The sequence below is a fragment of the Anarrhichthys ocellatus genome, unplaced genomic scaffold (genome assembly GCF_004355925.1).
Source record: "Anarrhichthys ocellatus isolate YVR2014 unplaced genomic scaffold, GSC_Weel_1.0 scaffold154, whole genome shotgun sequence".
Taxonomy (NCBI): Eukaryota; Metazoa; Chordata; class Actinopteri; order Perciformes; family Anarhichadidae; genus Anarrhichthys; species Anarrhichthys ocellatus.
In genome coordinates, this window is record NW_022280184.1 from 280,019 (window position 1) to 299,898 (window position 19,880).

Consider the following 19,880-nt stretch of genomic DNA (forward strand, 5'->3'; position numbering starts at 1 on the left):
AAAGGTAGACACGCAGATACATTTGAAGACATGTTTCATCACCTCTTACAAAAACACTCAAACTGAACAAGGACGAAAACAGCTAGCCCCAGGTATCAGGCTACAAACTGTAAAATAAAAATAAAAAACAAGAAGAAAAACAATATTGATAATCAGTGAACAATGTTGTTCCTGTTTTCATGTGACTGAGGAACCGCCCTGATGTCTCTTCCTCCTTTGGTACTCTAATGAGACCCCACAGCACCACAGGGATCATTGCTTAGAGCAGAAAAGCTAATAACGGGGATAGAAACCAGATCGGGATCCAGTAAATGGCGTGCGTGTTTTTGTATTTGTGCGTGCTTGAGCTTGACATGATGGATTATTGACCGAAGAGGCTAAGCCACTGGAGGTACCCGAGGAAGCCAGAGCGTGAGCATGTAAGATAGACTCACACTGATGAGCAACAATCAATGTAGATGTAGAGAATTTAGCATGCGGAGGACGGCGATGAGGATCGTTTGAACTTCGGAGTCCCAGCCTCCGTGCTCCGTTATCACGGAGGTATAATATCACATTAGGATAAAAATCTCATGCAATATATCTTGGATACATTGCCAACAAAATGATGTCGCTATACTGCCGACTTCCGAACTCTTCTGCTTTCTGGCAGATGAGCCTGGTGCCATTTTATAGACTTTCGACATTTAAATAATGATGCGTGTTCTTGCCGCTGGGTGGCTGTATTGAAGGGTAAGAGCTCAGTGCACTTCACACTGTATCCGTCTCTGCAGTGCACAGGATGTATTTAACCCTGGTGTTGTCTTAGGGGTCAAAAATGACCCGCAATTATGTTTAGCAGCATAGGAAACCCCCCTCTTTTTTCAACTTTAAATTCAATGACTTTTCCTAAAATGACCCCAACATGAGAAAAAGTTAAACATTGCCTTTGTTCATATTTCCATAAAAGCTGTACACCAACAGGGTACAAATCTTGTCTTTGGGGTCATTTTTGACCCGGCAGTTATAAAATCATTTTCATACTACAGAAACCATAAAAAACACACCACAACAACACACACACAATAAATTGAGATTACATGTGCTACTGATTGAACTCAGGGAAAACGAAAACTTTCTCGCAAATATGCAGCAAATGCAGTCAGAGGCTATAAGGGTGCTGCAGATGACAGCACCTCCAGACAACTGGAAATGGATGGATGAGATTGACTTGCGTGCCTACATCGGACTGCTAATCTTAGCAGGCATGTATAGGTCCCAAGGCGAGGCTGCATCTAGTCTTTGGGATGGATAGAGTGGAAGGGCGATTTTCCGTGCAATGATGTCACTGAAAGTCTTTCATATTTTCTCAAAAACGATACGATTTGATAATCATGAGTAAAGACCTGCAAGGCGTGTAACAGACAAACTTGCGGCCATAAGAGAGGTCTGGGAGAAGTGGATTCCAGATTAAACAGTCTTTCTGCACTGTGAAGAGGAAAAACTTAGATATTCACAAAGTTTGTGATGAATGACCCCATAGATTTGGGGTTTAAAATGCAATCAAGCTGTTTTATTTTAGGGGTTTAGTGAAGGCGGGTGATTTTTGACCCTTAGGACAAGTGGTGTTTACAGAAAGTTAAGACAACACAAGGGTTACGATACTGTATGTGCAAAATTTCCCAACTGTGGGACCAATACAGGATCGTCTTATCTTATATTAAATATTTTTCGGATATTTTGACCATTTTCTTCCACGTAACACATGTGGTATTGTGATGCACTCTAGATGACTGATGCAATATGTTACAGTTTATTTGGTACACCTGTAGGATCTCATGCAATCCAATATAAAGTCCTATATCCTATCCTGTCTTGGTGAACGTTTACACTTCTGTTGGTGTGCGATGATTCAATACTATGGTATTTTTTGGGGCCATTGTTGCCATTGAGTGGTGTTTCTAATACCCTGCTCCCTTCACATATGTATTTCTTAATACATACTGCTGCTGTTTGAAAGCAAAATGCCGGTTTAATATTTACTTTTTTTGTTTTCCAAAGTTGTATTAACACCATTCGCTATTCATTTTTTAATGTTTTGCAGCTATTTGTACAAGGTTTATTGTGAAACATACCACACACTCAAAATCTGCTTAGAATGAGCATGTGTAGCATGGAATGTACAGACATGAAAAAGACTTATCCCTCCTGGTCTGCTCATTTTGTTAAAACATGTCAATTTCAAACAATATCTTCCACACATTCTTCTTATGCTACGGAGAAGCTTAATTAGCATTTATAGATATATATATTTTTTTAAAGGATTTCAAAGTGGCACAGGGTGTGCACGTTTCACAGTTCAGTACTCGTCAGCAGACAAAGAAGAATCCCTCGACACCACACAGAGGACATGCTCTCACCTCAAACTGACAGTCTGCAATGTCAATTGATATTTCAGGATTCTCTATGAAACACGTAAACACAGCTAATGCCGGAGCTGCAGACTCTTTCAAGCCGACTGTCCTGTTCCATTCTAGTGCCAGCTGTACCAACTGTGTTTGTAATACAGCTGTCTGCGCACACGCTCGCTCGCACGCACGCACGCTCGCATGCACTAAATTGCCCATGAAGATGCTTCCTTTCAGCCACTTTAATTCAGAGAGGAGCCACAGGAGGAGTTCCACTTCAAAAGCTTCAACACACGAGCGCCAGCATCCGCATTAGTTCGTGCGCACTGACACGCACACACTCCCATGGCTTCACCCACTCGCTGCTGAAGTTGATTACGGTAGGCGGCGACTCAGTGGGAGTGGGTCACGGATAGCCGACTTTGTGTTTTCAGTTGTTGTGACTCTGGAGAACCACAACAGCACACCGAGGCAGCGCTTTAACTCAGCGTTAGAAAAAGAAAATATTTGAATTGTCTTTTTACAAGTTGTCTTCCTTTAATTTTGCAAAATGATCATATTATGAAAACATATATCAATTAGATCTTCTATGAAATCACGGTTCAGTATTCATTTTCCAGTTTTGTGAGTGTGTTGCATTGTTTAAATTAGCTGCTAGATACCTGCCCTGTTGCTTTTGAATGCTGTAAGGAATTAAATGGGTACTTTAACTTTCAGGAAAAATGCTACTTCACTTCGGTGACGACATCGTGCTGAAAGACTCACAAAAACTGCACAGCGGATGCATTTCACACTCAAATAAAACGGCGGGCTGTGAACATAGTACACTGTGTAGTAAATGAGGACTGATTTTGCACACGGCCGTGGTCAGAACAGCTTAAGGCACGCTTAAAGAAGGCGGTAGCTCTTGGTAACTGGAACTCACACTTTTCATCGGGATGGTGGCAAACTGAGAAAAGGAAAGAATGGATGCATCCTAAGTAGGTGCAAAGTTCTGTAGGCATTGAAAAAAAAAGAGAAACTATTGTAGCGCAGAGAAATTTGTAAAAAGCTTTGGCTCACTAACAAATGAATATCGGTTTCTAAAATCGCCATGAAAGGCTCCCAGTTGACAATCTCCTCCTTCATCTGGGTCCATTGACTCATCTAAACAATCATGGCCTCAAACCAGAAATGATTTCTTGTGCAGCTCCCTCTCACAACACAAAAACTCTTTCACATCTAATGGGGGTCACATGGCGACCATTATCACGCACTGCTGGGTGCATCCCAATGCATCACGGGAAAGGGTACGCGCAAAGTGCCAAAGGTCAAATGCTGTACATTTTAAAAAAGGCTTTCAGCTCGTCTCAACTCAGGCTCAACTAACAACTATTACTCCGGTCAGCAGGCTCCCTGCAGAGTCGCGTTAGTTCGGTCGGCAATCCAGGAAAGCAATTACTGAGAGAAAGACTGAAAACATCGGTTTCCCCACTTTCTGACACCGATGAAGAGCTGAGCGGAGAAGTGCAAATGGGGAGACATAGAGGGAATAGGTTCAGTATCAATTAGCCGGGGTGCCTATCTTTTTGAAACATCTTGTGTTTGCTTTGCTTGGGGGGGGGGGGAGATCAAATACCTCGATGTCAATATTGCTACTATCTTATAGGGTTGACCATCGGTGCTGTTACACAATATTTACACAATGACATGTGGATACAATGACTAAGTGGGTAAAGGCAAATAATAGAACAGATGATCACATCTTTTTACTGTAATGCAGCCTTTAAAAGCAGGAAAAGACAACAGTTATGCCATATATTACCATATCCAAAATCGAACCGCATATACAGTATAGCCTCATATCATAATATCAATATAATATTGAAACAGCCCTGCATGTAGTGTACAGCACTTCGAGTGGTCGGAAGACTAGAAAGGCGCTATATAAGTGCAAGAGAAAGTATAACTAAAGTTACAGTTCATAAAAACCACACACACAAACTAACAGCTTGAGGGTGCTGATTCGACTCACAGATTGCAGAGTCTGCCGTCTACTGTCGAGGACCAGAATTAAAGTACTTATGTTAAAAAATATATATCTACCACAGTCACAGCCATCCTCTGCTGAGAGGCTGCTGTGTGCTCTTCAGCCCACTATACCGGATTAAAGCACTCTCAAGTGAATATCACATAATCCCACCTAAAAAAGAAAGTAGTGTAGCTTCAGCAGCAGCTGTGCGTCCTGTCCCGATATATTTTCTATGCGGGCTGAAGGTATGGATTAATGTTGCACGGTGTATCGATACTAAAAAGGTACCGCGGTACCCGTACGTTAAAAACGATACGATTTTGCATATTTTTAGTATCGATACTTCATTAAAATAGCTCGATCAGAGCGCACTCACTGTTCTGCTCCCTGTCATGCTGCCTGCAGGCATTGACTGCAAGGGGGCGGGGCTGCCCAGCACTCACAGCAACAGGCAGCGCTCACACACAGCAAGTGCTGCAGGGGAGACATGCATTAAGGTCCGTGTACGTTTTGATAGTCTGTTTTACCGTTCAGTCGAAAAAACGGCAATACGGAAATACCATTGTATTCTCGTTTTTCGTTTCAAACCAAAAACGGAAAAACGAAACCAAAAACGGAAATGGAGGTCCGTGTATGGTCCCCACTGACATACAGAGACCCGTCTGCAAAACTTGTTTCAAAGCCACACAGACCAAGGGAGGCAACACGTCTAACATGGCAAAGCACCTTTCAGACAGACACCCCGAACTTTTCAAAGAGTTCAAAGAACGACAGGTAAGCAAATGTGATTATAAACATGAACACCCCCAAACTCACCCATAGACAGCTAACACGAGTAGCCTTAGCCTAGTTTGAAGACAAGATCATGAGGTCACAATGCACACAAAAGTGTACTAAATGAAACACAACTGATGCAAAATGGCTACATGCTGGTGGAGCCTGAGGGTGGATCTTGAGCCAATTATTTTTATTTTTAGTTCAGGAAAAATAATTATTCCATGAATTAAGATAAAATATGAAGTGAAAATACCAAACTCACTATGCAAGTAAATGAAGCATTGTTTATCCACCCACTCCCACAGACAGTCAGACAGATGCCAGCAGAGTCAGCAGCAACACAGAGACAGAGTTACGTACCTTCCAGCTGTGTTTGAAAGCCAGCGGAAATATGAGAGAGGCTCAAAAGATGCGAAGAGGTTAAACATTAATATTAATGCCATTTGTTAAGTGTTCAAAAAGCTGGGCAGGAACAAGCTGGTAAAAAAGGGAACCGTACAGATGTTTTATTTATTAGTATTATAGATAAATATATCAGTATCGTATTTGTGGTATTGTATCGAATTCTGGTATCGTATCGTAAGTATCGGGTATCGTGATATTTATGGCAGGTATCGTATCGAAGTCATAATTTTGGTATCGTGACAACCCTAGTATGAATATGATTATGGAGGCTATAACCATATCTGAGACGCGATGGGGAGGCTTCGCAAGTGAACCGTCTGCCTGTCAATGAGTGCAGTCACCGTTTGGCACCGAATTTGTGTCCGGCAATGAAACAGAATTATAGATACGATCACCCCGATTGTGCCAGTGAAGCCTCACCTTGTCTTTCAGATGATGTTCCGCCGCATCGATGTTCAAAGGGTCATCGAAGTTCAACAGGTCCTGGAGGAGAGGAGGAGAGAGGAGGGGAGGAGAGAGGAGGAGAGGAGAGGAGAGGAGAGAGAAAAGGTACAGAGTGTGAACCCACAAGTGAACAATCATGAATAGAAGATCTTTGCAAAGTTCAATACTTCCATGTGTGGGTCACATTTTTTCACAAAAGAAAAAGAAAAAAAGCTGCTAAAGGAGATATTGCCTGCCGCAGCACTATTTGCTGTCTGCAATGTCACCCCGGATTCTGCAACTGCTGCAACAAAAGAGTATAATTATGCTGAAGTGATGCCACGCACAACTAATCGCGGCAAGATGCAGAGCGCTGTTAGAGAGATAAAATATATATTTTTTAAAAGATGGATGGCCTGAGAGGCTGTTTCCTGATTATGAGGTAAGATTTAGGGCACGACCGCACATCAATGCGGATTACCGTCCCCATTATCACCACAGACACACTGAGGACCTCAGGGGAAGGGTGGATGCTTTCGAAATGCGTTCGATGATAGACTTATGCAAGCTTGCAATTAGCAGAGTATTTTGGAGTAAACTAAATAATGTGTTTACTTTCAGCTGCTTACTCAGCTGCATCCAAAATGTTTAGTTAAACTATTGAAACTAAAACGTATATTATTGTCTAATTTAGCATATCCTCCATTCCATTTAATCAAAAAACCCAGAACCAGCTGGGGGTGAATTTCCACAAGCATGATGTGCAATCAATTTGGTTTTTATTTTCCCTTATCACCTCAAATTGCTCTTCATACTGAGAAAGATAATTTAACTTATTACAGCTGTAAAGAGAGATGAACAACAGCCTTACATAGAGTCAGCATCAGTGTCTGTTAAAAGAGAGCTCCCTGGTCTTTTCATTATTTCCTCATTTAACAACAGGAATCTGTGTGCGCATACACAACCATTGTTTTTTTCCTAAAACCTGCACAGACTGTTCATGCGCTGGCTGTTTGCCCGGTCAGTGTGATGTAGGAAGTTCAGTTTCTAACAACAAAGCAATGTTAATAAAAAAACAAGCACAACTTACAGTAAACAAGGAGTTCAATCCCCAGACAATGTCCTGGAAAAAAACAAATGGAAAAATATGAATGATCAAATAGTATCACAGTTTCAATATATTCATGAAAACATACACACTTCACAGAGGAGCCCAGTACAATTAGACCAAAAATAAAAAAGTCTTAATTCTCACTTTATTATATATTCTGAATATATCCGTATTCTGAATTTTTAATCAGAATTTTCTCAGTTTTTATCAAGTCTAGTCCTTAAAACAGATAAAGTAATTATTGTAGGTGATTTTAATATTCATGTGGATGTCAAGAACAATAGCCTCAGTACTGCATTTATCTTAGTATTAGATTTGATTGGTTTCTGTCAGAATGTACAGAAACCCACTCACTGTTTTAACCACACTCTCGACCTGGTTCTGATTTATCGCATTAACATAGAAGATTTTATAGTCTATCCACAGAACCCTCTTTTATCGGACCATTATCTAATAACCTTTGAATTCCTACTAACGGAGTGTACACCGGTAAGCAAGAGTTACTACACTAGATGTCTATCTGATGGTGCCGTAGCTCAATTTAAAGAAGTGATTCCGTCTGTATTTAACTCAATACCGTGCTTCAATATAACAGAGGACTCCTGTGCTAACTTTAGTCCTACCCAGATTGATCATCTTGTCGATAGTGCTACAAGGTCACTGAGAAGGACACTAGACTCTATTGCTCCTTAAAAAAAGAAGTTAGTAAAACAAAGGAGGTTCGCTCCTTGGTATAACCCTGAAACCCGCAAATTAAAGCAAACATCGCGAAAACTTGAAAGAACATGGCGTTCCACTAACTTGGAAGAATCTCGGTTAGTCTGGCGAGACAGTCTTAAAACGTATAAGAAGGCCCTCCGTAATGCCAGAGCAGCTTACTACTCATCGTTAATAGAGAAAAATAAGAACAACCCCAGGTTTCTCTTCAGCACTGTAGCCAGGCTGACAGAGAGTCACAGCTTTGTTGTGCCGAGTATCCCTATAGACCTCAGTAGCAATGACTTCATGAACTTCTTTAATGATAAGATTATAATGATTAGAGAGAATATAAACAATGTACTGCCCTCGACTAGTACCGATCTTTCCACAAATAGAGTAACCTTAGAAACAGCTGTAAACCCTGATATATGTTTAGATGGCTTTACTCCCATCGACCTTGACAAATTGACTTCAACAATTTCTATGTCTAAACCTTCTACCTGTCTCTTAGACCCTATACCGACTAGGCTGTTTAAAGAAGTGCTACCACTAATTAGCACGACTTTATTAGATATGATCAACCTGTCTTTACTAACAGGCCATGTACCACAGTCCTTCAAAGTAGCTGTAATTAAACCTCTTCTTAAGAAACCCACTCTCGATCCAGAGGTGTTGGCCAACTATAGACCGATCTCTAACCTTCCCTTTCTCTCTAAGATCCTTGAGAAAGCAGTTGCGAATCAGTTGTGCGACTTTCTACGTAACAATAGTTTATTTGAGGATTTTCAGTCAGGATTTAGAAAACATCATAGCACAGAGACAGCTCTGGTAAAACTAACTAACGACCTTCTAATCGCATCAGACAAAGGACTAGTCTCTGTTCTTGTCCTGTTAGACCTTGGTGCTGCGTTCGACACGATAGACCACTACATCCTGTTGCAGAGACTTGAACATTATATTGGCATCAAAGGAACCGCACTGAACTGGTTTGGATCCTATTTATCGGATCGATCTCAGTTTGTTTATGTAAACGATGAAGATGAAGACCGACGTCAATTATGGAGTTCCACAAGGTTCTGTGCTTGGACCAATCTTGTTCACCTTATATATGCTTCCTCTAGGCAATATTATCAGAAAACACTCTATAAACTTTCACTGTTATGCAGATGATACTCAATTATATATATCGATAAACCAGATGAAACCAATCAGCTTGCTAAACTGCAAGCATGTCATGGATGACCTGCAACTTCCTGATGTTAAACTCAGACAAAACTGAAGTTATTCTAATAGGCCCAGAACACCTCCGAAATCAGTTATCTAATGATATAGTTTCTCTAGATGGCATTGCGCTGGCATCCAGCAGCACCGTAAAGAATCTTGGAGTTACCTTTGATCAGGATTTGTCTTTTAACTCTCAGATAAAACTAATTTCTAGGACTGCCTTTTTTCACCTACGTAATATTTCAAAAATCAGGCACATCCTGTCTCAAAGCGATGCAGAGAAATTAGTTCATGCATTTGTTACCTCTAGACTAGATTACTGCAATTCCTTATTTTCAGGCTGCTCTAATAAGTCTCTTAAATCTCTCCAGTTGATCCAGAATGCTGCAGCTCGTGTACTAACAAGAACTAAGAAAAGAGATCATATTACTCCTGTATTAGCTTCTCTGCACTGGCTCCCTGTAAAATCTAGAATAGAATTTAAAATCCTTTTACTTACCTACAAAGCCCGAATTGGTCAGGCACCATCATATCTTAAAGAGCTTATAGTACCATACTGCCCTACTAGAGAGCTGCGCTCCATTAATTCAGGGTTACTTGTGGTTCCTAGAGTCTTAAAAAGTAGGATGGGAGCCAGAGCCTTCAGTTATCAAGCTCCTCTTTTGTGGAACCAGCTTCCCGTTTCAGTCCGGGGGGCAGACACACTCACCACATTTAAGAGTAGGCTTAAGACTTTCCTCTTTGATAGTGCTTATAGTTAGGGCTGGCTCTGGCTTGCCTTGGACCGGCCCTTAGACAAACTGGTATAGGCAAAAACTACAGGGGGACTTCCTTAGGATACACTGAGCACCTCTCTCCTCCTCTTCTTCACCTCTGTCTTTGATGAGCATTGATGTCCCATTAATGCTCATTACTAACTTTACTTCTTCCCCGGAGTATTTGTGCTTTCTCGCCTCACAGGTTACCATGACCGCAGTTTTATCTGGACACTGGTCCTTCAACCATCCATGGCCCTGCTGACACCTACTACGATCTTCATTATTAACCCTATTACCGATACCATGAATGCACAGTACTGATTTTGTCTCTTCCCCGGAGTCCTTGTGCTTTCTCTCCTCACAGGTTTCCATGGAGCATGGTTTCATCTGGACCCTGGTCCTTCCTCCTACCATGGCCCTGCTGACTCCAACTGCTAATATCACTTTTATTATTACTCGCATTACTATTTCATATTACCGATACCATTAATGCACATTATTGACCTGCTTCTTCACCAGAGTCTCTGTGCTTTCTCGCCTCACAGGTTCTTGTGTATCCGGGTTATACCTGGAACAGGTCTTGCCTCCTGCCGTGGTTCTGTCATACATTGAATGTGCTGTAATTACATTGAATGTGTTGTAATTCACTATCCTGTTCTACACATGACATCTATTGCACTTCTGTCCATTCTGGGAGAGGGATCCCTCCTCTATTGCTCTCCCACAGGTTTCTTCCTCTTTTCTCCCCGTTAAAGGGGTTTTTTGGGGGAGTTTTTCCTGTTCCGATGTGAGGGTCCTGGGACAAGAGGATGTCAAATGTGTACATATTGTAAAGCCCTCAGAGGCAAATTTGTAATTTGTGATTTTGGGCTATACAAAAATAAATTGAATTGAATTGAATTGAATATAGTATGGATATAGTATATCACCAATCTTGTGAATAAACTTGGAATATATAAAGTATGAAGGAAGCGAATAATCCCTCATAATTTCGTGGGAGGGCAATTTAATATCTAATATTATTATAAATTCCTTTTAGTCGTATGGTTAAAAGAAAGATCTGTTCAAAGCAGAGGCACAGAATCACCGAAGTTAAAAATCATCAAATCCCTGAATCCTGTCTGCAGGAGCCATGAGACTCTTTAATATACCGCCGTAACATGCAGGCTGTGATTCTACAGGAGCTCAGACAGCAGCTATAGGCTGAAGGGTTCTGTGTAAGGAAAAACAAACACGGCAACATAATAGCCTTTTTTCTTCTTTTTTTTTTTTTTTACTGTAGCTTGCGACTTTTATTATCCCCCTGCTTTCTACTTAGAGGAACAAGTGAAATCCCAGCTAAGAACAGCAGTGACATGGTGGCGGAATGTAACAGAGACCAGCTAATAAGGGCCGATGTATTTCACTGGGAGCAGCTGTAAACAACAGTCAGCGGGTGCGCCGATGGAGGATTTCAAGATAATGATTTCAGGGATTCTATTCAGTTATGTTTCGCTCATTCCACACACAAGTATTTATTCAATTTACATAGTGAAATTAATCTTTGAGGTAGCAAAATGTCTGTTTGCTAAGTGTGATACAAGCAAAAGAAATGTAAAATAGCCGTACAAACCAAACAGTGGTCTTGTTGAACCACCGTTATTAAAAATAGACATGCTAAATATTTGATGAGGAGACATAGAAGAGGCAATTACGTGAACGTAGGCCTACTCAACCATTAAGCAGCCTGCCTTATTTCATGTTTAAAATCAGTGTTATAGCTTCATATAATATAGAAATATCTGCCATTACTATTTTTATATAGTCATGACCATATTACTATATGTTGGAGATAAAACCCAGTGGAAATGTTTGTCTTTCTTCTCCCTAATGCGCAAAAACAACCGGAACCAAAACAACCGTGACCCAAAAACCGCAATACAAACAGAACCGTAGTCTTGTTTAACCGCTGCACAACTATAAGCTACCTGAGCTTAAGAGGCGCGACGCGTAACGAAACAGCGTACGCTGTCTTTACACAGACATCGATTCTGCTCTGTTACCATCTTCTCTGCCGGGTAAACAACTCTGTCCCGCCGTTCCGTCTCTGTGCCTTTTATACAGAACACCATGCCTTAATAGTCCCGCCTTAACCGGGCTGTGTGCAAGGTGCAGAACTGTTTTGTTGCACCAGAAAATCAGCAACACAGGAGGTTAAATTGTCCCATTTTTCTGCTCTCCACTTTTACAGTGAGCAGATACGGCAGCTTTAATTCATCTATTTGAAAGGTGAAACGTTGCACAAATGCATTTTGTGCCTATTACATGAACGCTACAATGCCAAAGAGTGTGTATAATGAGCCTGACTGTGTGCTCACTGAATAGTGTTGCTATAATGAACACAAACACACTGGAAAATGAGCACATATTATGTATGCAAAACTGCTTTCCTCACAGCGACTTCTTCCAATCAATGGCGAGGAAGAGAAGTATTCAAAACAATACACAACTGAGACTTGAATATTTCATAGATGACAAGCCATCTGTGTGTTTTTCAGAGCAAAATCACCAAATTTTGTCACCATCCTACCTTTCACAGTAAACCACACAAGTGTTCTTTGGCTGTGACACAAAACAAGTGGTTGTTGGCACAAGCAAATCATTTTCCCAGGAAAAGAGCCAACCACATAAACATTCACACCACGTAACATTTTCTTTTTTACATTGCTCATTTGGTTATTTCTTGAACTCATACCCTAATACACTTAGCTGTCATTAGCATCTTGTTTGTGTCTGAATGCCTGGTGTGAAAGTTGATCTGCAGCAGGGCATCAGGCAATCTCAACAGCTCTCATAATGAAAGTGTGGACGTGGATTAGAGCATGTTTTTTTGATCAAGTGCTTTCACTGATTGCTTGAGTTTCTGCTGTCGATAGACAACGCTGACCAGGATATAACTTAATCAAGGCTTAGATAGAATTTAGAAACCAGCACATCATAGCATAATTGAGCTGCACATCAAATTGCACACCATTTCACTTCATGAAAAGATATTGAAGAACGAAAATAACGGAAATGGTCGAATGGTCAGTTAGCAACCCCATTAGTTCGTTAGCATAGCTTGGTCGCCAACGGGACATTATAAGAGACATGATTGTTCCATCAACTTCAGTCTTGTAACCGTCTGCTAACTGTTGCTTTTTAGTGGAACAGTTTTTACTCCAAAGTGAATTTGCGCAGCACAGCTACTAAGCTACGATAGCATACTCTCAGAGGTCACCACTGTCAAAACTTTTGGTAAACGGCGGAAGCTTGTATGTTAAAGTTCATCAGAGTTGAACTCTACGCGGAACATAAGCACAGATTCATTTCAGTGAAGCGATTGCACTGGAGTTAATTGATTTTCCTACGAAAGAGTTGGTGTTATAAACCTGCTGTTCTCAGACCTAAATCCAGTAACACAACATCGGGACAACAACGTAAATGTTGCGTTAAATCAAACCATCAACACTTGCATTAAAATAATTTGTTACGGGAGGATAAAATGTGTTTACTTTAATGTTACCTTTCAACCTGTTAATCCAAACCTTGTAGATACCAATGATGTGGTGAAGAATGTTTTTGGGATAGTAATAATGTAATAAGCGACCAGGCAATTTTGTTTACGCACAGAAACCATTTCACGTTTTAGATATGCATCTATTGCCGTCCCTTTTTTTGTGTGATGTTAACATAAGAAAATTGAAGACATGACATAAAGGTTCCAGTATCACCATTAAAGTGTCCACTCCAGCTGAACATTGGATCTGACCACAGACTGCTATCACATTGGAGCCTGATTTTACTTAATATAAAAATAACTGTTTATGACAAAGCAATTTGATTTTGAGCTAAACTTGTATTGCCTGTTTTCCTTGCTGTATCATGTGATGGACATCATGCAGAGTGCAACATAATGTGTTCAGGGGTATGGGGACACTGAACCGATCATGATGACATTACCATAGCTTAAACTTTAGCTTGACGGTTCTTAATTACATGGAATGTGTTCTTCATTCTGTACAGGAAGGCTACGGCTTCTTCTGAAAGCAGAGAAAGAAGACCCCCCCCAAGTGTGCTAATGTTTGCAGACAACACCAGAAACAAGGAAAAAGGAGAGGGGTAACCTGGATTGAAACAAACCCTTAAAACTAAAAAAAATAAATAGGGAGAGAACCCTGAAGGATAAGACAGATCCTGACAATAACTAGAAGTCTTGGCAGGAAACTCAAGAGGTTTAAGAGCATTTCATAATATCCTGTTGGACCCTAGCCCTATTTTTAGCCCTCTGCTCGAAAATTGCATACCCATACTCAAGAGAGTCCCCAGCTTTAACTACAAGGTCTATTTTAATAATTTTGATGCTAGAATACTGGTAACACTTGTGAGATGTGTTGAATTGTGTAAATATTGTGTATATGTTACTGGTTAATAACTGATACACTTATGGCACAGCTCAAATTGAAAAATTTCCAGGTTCGCCTGGAAAAAAAGCACTTGTATTGAACATATTTTTTTTTAATAATGCAGCTGCAAGCCTAAAAATACGCCACAGACATAGAACAACACGTTTTACATGTCCCCACAACATATTTTACTTCGATTGAGTGAAGCAGGCCAGCATAAATGGTCATAAAAATCAAAATTTTGATTTTCAGAACCAACTGTTGCATTGCTGTATACTAATTTTATTTACTATATAACTAAATATTAACTATATATTCACTTTTCTTATCACTAAGAGTGTTCAATAATCCTAATAAAGCAGTTTGACACCATTTTGAATAATTTTGAGCAGTTATGATGTGTCATATCTGTCATTCATAACAATAAATGGCTCATGTGTGTCTATGTGACCCTGGTAAGGCCTGTGCTTGGCTGATTTACTCGTGTGAGACCTTTTTAGATGCGGGATAGTCCAATGGGAGCCATGCGGGGGTGTTTGAGAATCTCCGTGTCTGTTTACTGACTAGAAATCGCAAAATGCTGGGCGAACCCCCCTCTCTACATGGATTGCTCCACCTCACAGAATCGTCTGCCATTTTGTGATTCATTCCGCCAGCGCATTGATCTCACTCACAGGCATGCAGCACAACATGGAGGAAAGAGCTGCGCTGAAATCCGCTGGAATAAATCCGTTTTACATCGCCAAAACCGTCAAAACGTAAGTTTTTTTACCCAATTTTTTTTCTCGTGACCTGTGGCTGATGTTGGCATGTATACCCATAACTTTTGAATGGTTTGAAAGAGAGTAATTTCGACGCCGCTGCTCGTTTCCGGGTCGAATCACGAGCCTGCTAAATGTGCTCATCCGCCATGTGCGGTCCCTGCTTCGTGATGAGAGAGCCATAGAGAGAGCATAGGTCGTAGATTTTTGGCCAAAATTGTGGCAAATCTTCTAGATATGATATTAGTTCATGTATAATTGTGTTTGCAGTGTTTACAATGGCTGGTATGATGATGTTGCTTGGACTTTTCCCGTTAATTCGATATTTAATGTCTGGAGCAATAATCATATTTCTTTATGAAAAATGCTTTCTACGACACACTGAATGCTACACACTCTAAAACAGACCCCCGTGGGGGGCTCTCGGGTCCAAAGGGAATGGATGATCCTCTAGACCTCAAGAGAATCTGGAACTGAAGGTAGGAGGGCCTAATCTAACCCGCTAGATGATTTGTTACACAGAACGATCAGAAAAGCCGTCATTGGCAACATTTTCAAAAAAATACTTGGCAGGCGATTGGATGGACCATTGGCCAATCAAACTCTTGCTGAAGCCAGTCGGGAGAAGAGCGAGAACATCTTTACTATTGAGAAAAGCCTTCAGTGCCATTCTTTGCTCCTCTTTCAATGAAGACAGGTAACGCATTACTTCCACTTCTGAAGGCAACTGCATCCAGCATGCATATGTTTACATATTTCATAATTACAATCGCACCCCAGTGCAGTGACTGAGAGGAATGTTGATCTGGCTCTGCCTCCCTGCAGAGAAGCACAGTCAGGCGTAGATTGGATCAGAATGCTTATTATTCATGGAAGGTAGAGCTTCACCGTATAACTACATTCAGTTCCACAAGGTAGTCGCCATCAAAGGTAATTTTAGCCAAATCTTGAATCGTGATAGCAGACGTGCCCCACTATCACTTTTTTTCAAGTACAAGTACTTACATTTGGGCACTTGCCGAGACAGAGTACCGATATGAGTACTTAATAATACTAGAATACAGTTCTTACAATAACTTTTTAACGGTGTTTCATTTTCATCAGATGTTTATCACTTTCTGACTGTATCAAGTGAAATACACAAAATGATGACATTTCAACATTTAACATTCCAGAAAAAAAATGCCCACAGTAAAAAAAAAGTTCTTCAAGAGAGTAACGTGTTGTTTCATCTTTAGATTCTGTATTCATATGCATTCTGCAGAATCGGTAGGCAACAGGACAAGATTTGGGCATCGGAAGCATTCTGGTTACCGTTTGTAGTCCGAGTAGTATTGACCAATCAAGGTGAAGCCTGCTTTGGTTGAGTACAGGTAAACAGTTCGTGCTGAGAGCAAAAAAAGCAGAACGCATTGGCCGAAATGAAATCTGGGAACCCATCGGCTATCGCCTGATGATGATTTTGCCTATTATTGGTTTAAAATGAACTTGTAAACTGGCTACTTTTGCTTTTGAAACAATCCGAACAATGAATTAGCATCTCAGGTTGCTAATTGGAATGTTTACAATGAGCGGCACACGGAAGAGGAAGTCTTGGCCCGGATATACGCTGGATACACCGAAGAACCCTCGAAACATAGCCGAAGAGTTCCTATTGCTTTTTCTTTAACAAAGACACAGTCTCTTGAATAAATACAATTCATTTACCTGTAAAGTTCTAGTGGGGGCCCAGCCTGTGCCATCAATAGAGTGTTCCCGCAATAAGCTGAAATAAAATAAAAAAGAAACAGTGTCAATACTTGTATGTTATCAAAGTCACTTTGTGGCAGCTTGTCGTTGTACATTGTTGCCCTCATGCAACGCCAAAGGTTACAAACTCAAAGACCACTGTATATAAAAGCTGTGACACAGCTGTATCTGGGTGAGAAGGGATGTCTAGTTTAGGGAATACTGTATATTTACGGTTTCCATCCACTTCTTAGCAGGAAGAACAATAATGTAACATAAAATAAAACATGTGTAGGAAGCATTACCTCAAGCAGATCTCTCCAGTCTCTGTGATGTTAGGATGCCATATTCTGGTCAGACATCTCACTTTAGGAGGCTGAAACACGAGCGACATTTTTATTCACTGAATGATTTCATTTGATTTTAAACAAACTTTTAATATACACTAGTCTGAGAATATGTATGTCATACAAGTCTTTGCTGAAGGTATAATAGAGAAAACAAGTCGAATTGAAGGCTGAGGGTTGAGTGTGAACAGGAAAATACTACATTGCAGTAAAGAGGCATTGGTGAATGGACGTGCTTTACTAGCAGAGCGTTTGGCCTCAGAATTAAATCAGAGCATAACGTCAAGTACACGTTTTCATCATTATGTAAGTATGATGTAGTGATGTATAAAGACATTTTTCTTCTACTATAACACAGTTATATAATTACCACTTCAATGATTTTGGGTTTTGTGAGCTATTTTGATATTAAACCGAGGTAAGATCCTCAATGACTCTTTTCTTTTCTAGGTAGATAATGTGCAAAATGCTCGCCAAACCAATTCATTGGTATTGTCAACCATGTAGACACACAAATAGACATTTGGCCAAGAAGAGGCAACAAGGCCATAAAATAAATAAATTAAAGAAACTACAGTATTTGCCTCTCTGGTTTAAATATTTCCTGTAAAATGTGTATTTTCCCATTTTTGAGAGATTCTTAAGTCGTGAGCAGTCAAATAAAGCAGCCTTCAAAACTCAGGCCAGTGTCCACACATGGTGTATTCACTGTTGTTGGTCAACATGGACGCTTCTGTGCCTTCTGAGTCTGCATACGCTCCATGTCCCACTGTGCTTTTGGGCTTTAAACTTTTTGTTAGACAATTTTCAGATAGGGGAAGGCAGACCTGCATGTTTCAAAATATCTACACATTTAGAATAAAATGTACTTTTTGACTTTTTACAAATCTAAGACATCCAGTATGACTGCTCTCATAAGGTTAAACAATAACATCTTTGAATATTAGCGTTGCATACTGCAATAGCAGAAACACAAAAGTCATTTTTCCTGATTTGTATAAGCAACACAAGCTGTTGTAAAATGACTATGTTGGAACTTCACCATGTGGCTGAAACAAAGGAAGAGGCCTGTTATTGTTCATATATGTTAACAATCCTATTGATATTAATACTTGTATTGATATCAATGATTTAGTTTTCATACTTGCTAATAACCACACCTGCCAGATCCCAACAACTACAATCATGTAATGGTTTTTCATTGTCTTGGTCACACTGAAGCTGTGGCAGTGATGGAGAAAGGAGGATGCAAATAATAATACCGAGAGCGCTCACGAAAAGCTGTGAAGAACAGGTCGTATCGATTGCCTCCATACTCACCAACACCTCTTTACTGCAATGTAGTATTTTCCTATTGTTCACACTCAATACTCAACCTTCAACTCAACTTGTACGAGACCCTGCTGCAGTAATACGCTGCTCTTCATGTGTTTTCACACGATCCTCAAGATCGTCATCCCAAAACGAACTCAAACATTGTTTTGGTTAACTTGATGCATAGAAACCTAATTACTCCACATTTGTAAAAGATTCCAAAAGCCAATTTCCATTGGATTTTGGATCATTGCAGAAAATTATCTCTGGCAAACACACGTTCACGTCTTGTTCAGCGAGATAATCTCCACAAATAAACACAACTTTAATGATTTTTGAAAGGTGAACGCAATCAGTAGAAGTAAAAAGCTAACGTTAGGCTATAAATGAACTATACCACAGTCACATGAGCGTAAGTACACAGTACAAGGCTGTAAAGGCGGCCCAGTGTTTGGTGTGATGATGTTTAGTAGTCTGCGTTAGCGACTTTAGTTAGCAACCACCTTTTTTAAAGACATGTCAAAGCTTCTCAATTCACGAGAGAGTGTTATTTAGCGGCTGATTTTATTTCGTAAAACAAAGCGTTAAAATCTCTAAACTTGTGTTGCCACAGACCTTATTTCAGGCATTTAACCAAAAACCCATTGACTTCAAGAAGAGGGAGCCGAAAGCGCAAAAATGCTGCCTCCTATCCAGGATTTAGGACTCATTCCTTCCACATACTATATTTTTGTACAATGTAGCCGCATTATTACATCTAACATCATGTTAATAAGCAGTAATAGGCGTACCGATGAGGAATGCTGCTGAACATTTCTGTCTGGGCACATTGCTCATCCCACAGGAGCAATTCTCCACTTGAACACCGCTAGGCCTTCCTTCATGAATCGATTAACCTTTCATGATTGAATGCTTATTATTTATCATTCTGTGGCAGGTGCCATAAAACGGCAACAGGTGGCTGCATGTAGAGGAAACAGTGTGTGTGATGAAAGACGAAGATACAAAGCAGACGTACATGTGCAGGGATACATAGAGACACCAACAAAAGACAGATTCTCACACACTCACACACACACACTGGCATGGTGAGTTAGGCCTGTGTAGCAAGAAGTAACAGGCTAACAGATAAAGAAAAAGGTGAACAGAGGATCTTCAACCTGTGAAGGTCAGGTGGAAAAATGATGCAGTATATTCTGCAGAGCTTCCACACAGAGAATAGAAAAATCTATTGCTCAGTACCCTGATATTCCTGTATGAACTTTAATGAAAGGAAATGGGATTTTTAGAACACCATGCACATATTTTTAGTTCATTATTTGAACTGACTTCATGCACAAATCAGCATGACAGAACATAACAGACCACATCCGACGGCAAATCTGGAGTCGTTATTTTCATGGGCCAAAACAGGAAGCTGCCGGCTGATGCTGATGACACAGATACACAGGTGGGCATGCAGACATACAAACACACAAACAGACACGCAAATGAGAAATAACTGGAACGCT

At 40.4% G+C, this 19,880-nt stretch overlaps 1 protein-coding gene across 4 annotated transcripts in view; it reads right to left on the bottom strand.

Moving 5' to 3' along the window:
• The window catches only part of ube2f (ubiquitin-conjugating enzyme E2F (putative)), a 54,021-nt gene that overhangs the window by 14,142 nt on the left and 19,999 nt on the right, over window positions 1-19,880 (bottom strand). Inside the window, exons 6-10 of one of the 4 annotated variants that reach the window (XM_031877903.1) lie at window positions 17,014-17,084; window positions 16,688-16,745; window positions 15,756-15,799; window positions 7,094-7,126; window positions 5,975-6,063 (exon numbers count right to left, since the gene is read on the bottom strand). In XM_031877903.1, coding sequence (XP_031733763.1) covers window positions 7,108-7,126; window positions 15,756-15,799; window positions 16,688-16,745; window positions 17,014-17,084 — 192 coding nt within the window. In that variant the 3' untranslated portion in view covers window positions 5,975-6,063; window positions 7,094-7,107. Of the gene's footprint in view, window positions 1-5,666; window positions 6,064-7,093; window positions 7,127-15,343; window positions 15,800-16,687; window positions 16,746-17,013; window positions 17,085-19,880 lie in introns of those variants that run through there. The other 3 variants (XM_031877901.1, XM_031877900.1, XM_031877902.1) reach the window with 3 other exon arrangements.